At 53.4% G+C, this 8,014-nt stretch overlaps 1 protein-coding gene across 1 annotated transcript in view; it reads right to left on the bottom strand.

The window, feature by feature from the left end:
• Positions 1–8,014, bottom strand: part of LOC103807963 (astrotactin-1-like) — a gene marked incomplete at its 5' end in the record, with an annotated part of 31,578 nt that overhangs the window by 7,569 nt on the left and 15,995 nt on the right. The window contains 8 exon segments of the mRNA XM_009080714.1: positions 4–93; positions 2,993–3,181; positions 3,349–3,453; positions 5,653–5,780; positions 6,107–6,301; positions 6,466–6,632; positions 7,298–7,448; positions 7,787–7,924. Of these exon segments, the coding sequence (XP_009078962.1) occupies positions 4–93; positions 2,993–3,181; positions 3,349–3,453; positions 5,653–5,780; positions 6,107–6,301; positions 6,466–6,632; positions 7,298–7,448; positions 7,787–7,924 (1,163 nt within the window).

Genomic DNA, 8,014 nt, shown 5'->3' on the forward strand with positions numbered 1-8,014 from the left:
GGCCCAACTCCGAGAGGCTGGCGATGTACTCCGGGAAGGTGAGCCCCTTGGGGTCCCGCTCACGCTCCTCCGACTCGTCTGACGGAGAGTTGCCTAGGGAAGGGGGAAAAGAAGGGCATCAGGGTGGGCTTTGAGCCATTGGTAAGGGAATGTGAGGGGGCAAGAGCTCTGCCTTCCACACAGAAGAGAGACAGTGCTGCCCAGGGACCTCCTTGCATTTTTAAGAGCTTCTCATTTGCTCTTAGGGATAAAATGCTCACTGGGCTCCACAGTAGGAATCAGGACTGAAAAGTCCACCCTGGGCTCTACCATCACAAGTCCTTTTGTCTCCCCGTGCCTCAGCCCCATCTCTTCACCCTGGCAGTGATGGACCACCCTTGCAGCAGGTCCCCACGAGAGGGAGCCTCCTTCATGTGGCTGGAGACTCATGAAGGACCTGCTTGGGCACCTGCACCTCACACTGATGCCCCACCAAAGCTCCCTGCCAAACCACTCCCCTGCAAAAGCCCTCCTGGCCCAACAGCTAATTTCTTTGCTTGACTCCCTCAATTCTCAAGGACTCCCACCAAAGATGATGTGACAGTGTGCTGGAGACCAAAGAGGATGAGTGTCAGACCAGAGTGCACAGCAACAATGCTGACTTGGTGCCCAGCACCTGCCAAGGTCTGCAGTCAGCAGCACCAAAGAGCACAGAGTGAGCAGAGAAGACTTGTCAGTTACTCATGATGCCCAGAAAGCTACCAAGATGGTTACAAAGCCACCAAGACCCTCTCCCCCTCCTACACTTGATTCCCACACAGGGGAATGGAGAAAGGGAGCAGGTCCTACCCTACCAACCCTCAGGTGACCCTGCAACCCATCAGGCTTGGAAATCAAAATTACAGCAGGAAAGCATTGCCACAGTCTATGCTTTTCCCAGCTCTGCACAAAGATGCCTGATGCCACTGTGTTCCCAATGCACAGGGCAGTGAGCCAGACCCTGCACTCAGTGGGCTTTTCTCCAGCATTCCTGGAACAGGAAATGTTTTGGCACAAAGAGAAAAGTCCTGGCACAGAAATCAAGAAGGTAGGATCTGCTCATCATGGCTGTGCCGTGGGTAGCATCACTCTGCTGCAGCAAGCCTTGATGTGCAGGGAAACAGTGCTTTTCACAGAAAATCCCTGCCAAAGGATGCCCCTGGCTTTACATGGAAGAAAGAGGCCTAGAGGGACCATTGAGGATGGTCAATGGGGTTGGAGGAAGCTGATGGATGCAAAGCCTTGCCCCAGGAGCAGGCTCAGGCCATCGCTGGCCGTGGCTTGGTACGGGCTGGATGCTGTGGGGAGCATCACAGAGCATGTCCATGGCTCAACAGGAAAATCCTCCTATAGCAAGGATTTGCAGAGAAATGAGCCAGGACTAGCCCATCCCTGAGACTCCTGTTAAGAAAACAAGGCTGTTAAACAAAACCTGGGACACAAAAGTGTTGCTCTGCTCCCCAAGCAAGCTGGAGATGGATCACTTTGGGCTGGCTGTGAATTGCAGCTTAGCAGGCGCCGAGGGAAAGCAGAGGAGCCAGGGAATGATTTGTCTCTTGCAATTTCTCAATCGATATCCAGCTCCTGACGTTTGCAAACAAAAAGCAAGGGAGGGAAAGTGGCAGGTGCCAGAGTGAAACCGAAATGTGATATTGTGGGTGGAAAAAGACTGCCAGACCTGAAAAGCCTCCAAGCAGGAAAATCAAAGAGAAGGAAATTGCAGGACAAAAAAAAAGTAAAATAGAAAAGTACTTGCAATCAAAAGATGCTACATCTGGAGACAGCCCCCAGCACAACAGCAATGGGTCTGTACTCTTGCAGGTGGGCTTGGGAAGAAGTCCAGGCTCCAGGAGGTCTAAGCTCACAGGATCCAGACTCAGGCTTCAAAAGAAGCCTTTCCCACACAAGAGCCCTGGGGAGAAAACAAATGTCTTCACGGCTGGGACACAGCAAGAGCAGCACCGTAGGCTGGTGCCAGCAGTGAGAATTAGGAAGCTTCGTGATGGAAATGATGTGTTGGTCACGGTGCCCATGAGCTTCAAGCTCACGCTGCCTGCACCTGGGAGCTCCTGAGTGGGGGCAGCAAACCAAGGTCACCAAAAAAGCAGCATCTCTGCTCAGCACACCCCATGTCCAGGCTTGGGAGCTGGCTCTTGCTTGCTGCTCAAACCTAGTTGCTGAAATCCAAGATCCCCAGCACAGGCAGCAAAATGCCTGCAGTCATCTTTGCAAAGGCCAGCACAAGAGATCACAGAATCCTAGAACAGTTTGGGTTGAGAGGGACCTTAAAGATCATCTCATTCCAACCTCCCTGCCATGGGCGGGCGGGCCATCCACTAGACCAGGTTGCTGTGGTCTTGGGGGCAGATGGCAAATGTTAGGCTGCCTAAGCCTTTGTAAATCTGACATCCAAACCAGCCAGCACCTCTTCCACTGGGGACCCATCACAGCTCACTGCAGCGAGGGCACTGGAGGGGGTGCAGCAGTGACAGATGCTCTCTGCACCAGGATGGACCTCCCAGTTCCTCACTCATTTCCAGGCATCAAAAGCACAGCACTGACAGCTCAGGAGAAGGAAACACATTAGAGGGAGAAAAGTCTGGCTGCAGGATGCAAGTGGAAGGGAGCAGATATGGCTAAGACAAAAAAATGGAAGGAACAGGATTAAAGACAAATGAGAGTTAAGTCCAGAATCAGGCAGGATGGCGTGGTGGGATTAGTGCACTTGTCTCATCTCCCTGGGGATCTGGGTATTTATCTTCCTATTTGGTCCAGACCAGCACCTGCTGCAATCCACAGGAGTCCTTCAGTTGGCTTCAAAGGGTGTGAGAGTGGGGGGTAAATAAGAGGGTAAGATGGGGCACTGCCCTGACATGAGAAGGACACTTTCCTTGCTACACCAGAAGTAAACCCACCTTCCTGTTCCCATGGGTTGGCTGTGGGGACCCTTTCTGGGGACAAGTGGGGCTCCTACCTTTGCTGATGTCCTCATACTCCAGCCAGAGCTGCCGCTGCACCTGCCTGTTGGGATACCAGATGGAGCAGGACTCCTCGAAGCCATACACTGCCTCCTGGATGTAGTGATTGCCAAACTGGTCCAGCAGTGCCACGAAATCTCCACGGGAGGTGGCCCCATCCAGAGAGTGGAGTGCATTGGTGAAAGCTGGGGAAGAGGAGAAAAGAAATGGGGTAGATGCTCAGATCCCAGAGCCCACCTCCCTATACACTTGTGATGGGCAGTCAAGCTCTGAGCCCATCATCTGTCAGAAGAAGGCTATGTATCCTCTTGCCACCCCTTTTTCCCTTATTCCCCTGGCCCCACATGCTTACACTGGGAGATGGTCATCTGGTTGAGCCGGACGTGGTACATAACGGACTGCACCTTCCAGTGCTGCAAGAGGGGGTACCCAGACACCTCACTGAAGTTCACCATCCCTGTGGGAGAAAGGACATGGGGGCTCATCACCACTGGGGGTGGTTGCAGCTCCTCATGCCTGGGGCAACACAGCCAGTAAGATGGGAATAAGCCAGGGAAAGGGGTTGTGCACACACCACATGCCCCCAGGGAAGCATTCAGAGCTGAGGGTCAGCTGTTCCCCAGCAATTAAAATGATGGCTTTGAAGGAAAACACATAGGCTCGTTTCATCCTGCCGGTCCGGGGCTCTGCGTCGGAAGATAACGAGCCTCCTCCTGCATCCCTCCTGCTCCCTTCCCGGCGCCCGCTCCCAAGACATGCCCAGGTGTGCTAATTATCTCACTAATGAGAGCTGCGCTTTTTAATGAGCTGTTTGCAGGCCTGGGAACGGTCACCGTCACGCCACATGTGCCCAAGTGCCACCAGCCAAGAGGCCTTGGGTCCCCTTTGGCTGGGACTGAGCTGAGTGGGCACAGATGTACAGGGGAAATCATCCAACTGTTGATGCTGATGTTCCCTCAGGACATTAAGGCAATGCTAGGGTTGAACGGGACCAGGGGTTTGTCCTTCTTCAGGCAAAGACATTCCATTCTTCAGCCATTTAACTCTGAGTTAGAGAAATCAGAAATTCAGGGAGACCAGGGCTGGGTGGCCACTTACTGCTGTCCAAGACACATGGCAGCTCAGCTCCCATGAGCAGGACAGAGAGGCCACCAAGCCTCAGACAAATCCCCAGAAAGGGAACTGAAGGTGCTCAGGGCTCTGATTTTGATGACCAGAGCATCCCTCAGAGTGCCACACCAGGATGTCAGGACACAGCCACCTCCTCCCTTGCAGCTTCACTGCTGTACAACCAACACCTCACACCTCTGCTTGGCAGTGAAGCAGCAAACTCAGCTGCTAACCAGGCACCCAGCAGGAGTTCAGGAGGATAACAGTGGGCATCCCCCCCTCTGTAACAAGAATTGAAGGCAGAGGATAAGCAGGATAAGATCCTTTGCCTTCCAGCGCCTCTCTCTCTTCGGCGCTGGCTGCTACCGACAGCTTCAAAGCTTTGCTCTTCCCTGAGAAGTATTTATGCAAAAACAGCCCTTCCTTACTCAGCAGCTCTGCCTCTCGTGTATTCACAGCGATATCCAGATCTGCTTCTGACAAGCAGAGAATATTTTACTTCTTTTCCTTTCTTTTTCTCTTTTTTTTGGCCTTAATCAGCCACAAAGAGCCAGCAGAGCAGTGGGAAATGAACAGGATAATTTACTGGCTTCTGCCTCCCCAGGATAATTGCCAGTGAAGTCCTGGTCCTACTGACACTGCTGCGATGCTGGGGCTGTGGTGGCAGTGCCTTCCTTAAACCCATCTAACCATGCCAAGGTTAGCAGAGCCCCATCAGAAACCAGGTGTTCCTCAGCACCTCCAGGCAGGGTAGGCCATCCCCATGGATGCAGGGCTGACCTGTCAACATAGTTCTCTTGAGGTAGCTCAGTCCTTCAAGACTCACTGGCACCATCCTTCCTGCCTGAATCTGTCTGCACACACACCAACATTGCCAAGTATCCTGTCAGGGCAAGCAGCATCGGTCAGACCCTGGGTGCAGCCCATGGGTGCTCCCCAAAACCTTCCTGGAAGCTCTGGCTACTTAAGCAAAGGCAGGAGATCTCATATGGACCAAAATGCCTTAATAGACACATCCCTTGCTTAGCAGCTCCTTGCTGTCCCAGGCCATTTCAGCCAACAGCAACTAACATCAAGGAAACAAAGGTTATTTAGGAGTGCTGACAACCTGGTGGAAGAAAAGTCAATCCTTGAAGGCTGTCTAAGAACCACTACTACCCACAATATTCCAGCACATCAAGCCAAAACATTTTGATTTGGTGGCAGCAGGTTTTGAATACTTCGTTACATCAGCAAAGAATTCAAATATAAGGGAGTTGGAAAATTATTTTGTTTTGAATAAAAAAAGAAAACAATCCTTTTTGCAAATGCCCCAAATATCCCAGGATGCTTGAGCTTTCACACCACACAATTAATTTATAGCCTTTCCCTTTCCTTCGTTTTTAATGCCTTCCTCTTACTGCTGCTGCTGGTGAACACAGGATGCAAAACAAGACTAGATATATCCCCCAGTAGATATTTGCCCTGGGAGATTTAGGTGCTGAAGCTGGGCATGCTGGCAACATGTTCCATTGGGAGAGGCATGGGTCCAGCTGGATTCACTCACCAGTGAGAAACTCGGGGTCAGGAGTAGGGTCAGAGAGCTCCTCTTGGCACTGGTTCTCCAAGGGCACTGTGGCCACCACCAGCCCATCTGGCAGCTGCTGCTCCAGGCCCCGGGCAAAGTTGTTCTGCCTGGAAGTAAATTGCAAAGAGGAGGGCAAGGTTGGAGGACAGGAGAAATGCCTGGCATCATCCCTGCCAGCCAGTGATCCATCCCAAAAAACACCTACCACCAAGCCTTTCCTTTGGGCACGGATTACAAAGATGTCTACTCTCTATGGAAAGCTTCAGATATGACCTCCCTACCAGCCCCTTTATCTCCTGCAAAGCTTGGCCAGATGTGGATGGACCAGGCAGCCTGCTAAGGTCCAACCCCAGGCTCCTTCCCATGACTTCTTCTTGGAGACAATGGTGAGGTCTGACCCTGCTGGGGTCACCTCCCTCTGTCCCCAACCCACCTGAATGTCCCTTTGAGCACCTGCCCTGGTGCCACCTCCTTGGAGTGGTTGTTGTAGCCATAGAAGATCTCCCCAAACAGCGTCTGGTTCATGGGCAGCTCACGGGGCTCGCCACAGTCCCCTCCCTCGGGGCACGACTCCGAGATGAGCTGGCACGATCGCCCGTCCGTGCCCAGCTTGTAGTCCTCAATGCACCTGGGAAGTGAGCACAGGGTCAGCTACAGCCCCTCAACAGTGGGGATGGCCACCAGGCCATGCCAGCAGACCCTGGGAACAGAGGAGACCCTTCTCCACCCCAATCCTATGAGCTCAGGAACAGCAGCACGTTAAGGGTGTCCCCATGGCCACAGTCCACTCACCCACAGAACATGAGGATGTTGTAGAGCAGGGGGTCTTCGGGCAGGGGGACCATCTGCTGCAGGCAGAGCTGCTCACAGCCCCCATTGAAGCCATCTGAGCAGTCCACACCGACGTGACGGTCATAGCAGCCTGTGCCATCCTTCATGGGGCTCAGTCCCGTCGGGCACTGGCAGGGGTGGGGGAAGCAAGAGGTGAAACCTCCAGGGTACAAATCAGGCCCTGAGACAGAGGGAAGGGCTCCAGCATTGCTCTCTATTGGGAATTGTGGCCTAAGCAGCTCTCAGGGGCTGCTACAGCAGCAGCAACACCATCCACAGCTGCAAATATTCCTCCTGCACTGAAGCCACTTTGCAGCCCTAAGGAGTGTAGCTCCTGGGATGGGAGCCCCCCAAGCCATCCCCCACCAAGGTATGTGCTGGTATCAACCCCACTAACCAGCACCCAGCTCCAGTGACCACCCAAACAGCACAGCCCTTTCCAAACCCACTGTCTGCCCACACTCACAGCCTCTCCACCCCGATGCCCCCCACAGCAGAGCACCCCAGACCCACAAACACTTCTGTTTCGGGGCAGAGCAGCTCTGGTGGTGACAGAGGACACATGTGAGTGATGTGGAATCTCCTGCAGAACCAACAAGCAGATGGACTCTCGCTCCCTCGTGCGTGCATACAGCAACAGAGGAGATGTCAGCCCAAAAATATCTTCCTGCTACAAAACCAACCCCAGAATATCCACCCCAAAGTGATGGTAAGCGAAGCAGGATTTCCTTTCTGCCCTCCCACTCCTTGCTCACACCAAAGGAGATTCACAGGTCCCTGGGGAACCACGCACCACACAGCCCGTCGAGTCCAGCTTGCGGTCCGAGATGCAGCGGAAATTCTTACTGCAGCCCCCGTTGTCCCGGGAGCAGTCACGGACAGGGCCAAAGGAGTCCAGGAGGACCTCCAGGCTGTCAAAGGAGGAGGAGGTCATCAGCTCTTCCCTGTGAGAAGGAGGAGGAGAAGATGTGTCACTGCTCCAGTGAGATGTTGTCAATGTGTGCAGAACCGTGGCTGCCGCGTGGGTTCTTCTAGAGCTCAGGTTTCCCTTGAGGTGATGGTGAACTGGATGGCAGCCAAGCTTTTAGAGGGATGCAGGAGCTACTGAGATGATGAGAGGTATCTCCAAAGGCTCAGCTTTGAAGGTACTAAAAAGGGGCAGGTTTATGGACATAGTAATGTCCACCTGCTCATCAAGCCCCAGGAGCTTTGACTTGGTCCTCTTGCTCCAGTTTTTTGCTGAAACACCTCCTAAGCTCCCTCACCTCACTGTCACACCTACCTGACCTCCACAGCATCCTCCATCACAGTCATGTCAGTCTTACACTTGGCCGAGGGGTTGATGGCCAGCTCAGCTGGTGGGATGACGAAGCTCTTGCTCAGGGGCAGCCACATGCCTTCCCCCAGGGTGTAGGTGAACCTGCCAGGGAGAGCAGCAAAGGCTGTCAAGAAGTGAAATGCTGAGCCCAAAGGGCTGTCTCTACCCAAAACCAAGCCCTTGAACCTTCCC

Source organism: Acanthisitta chloris, unplaced genomic scaffold (assembly GCF_000695815.1).
Source record: "Acanthisitta chloris isolate BGI_N310 unplaced genomic scaffold, ASM69581v1 scaffold14388, whole genome shotgun sequence".
In the NCBI taxonomy this organism is placed as follows: Eukaryota; Metazoa; Chordata; class Aves; order Passeriformes; family Acanthisittidae; genus Acanthisitta; species Acanthisitta chloris.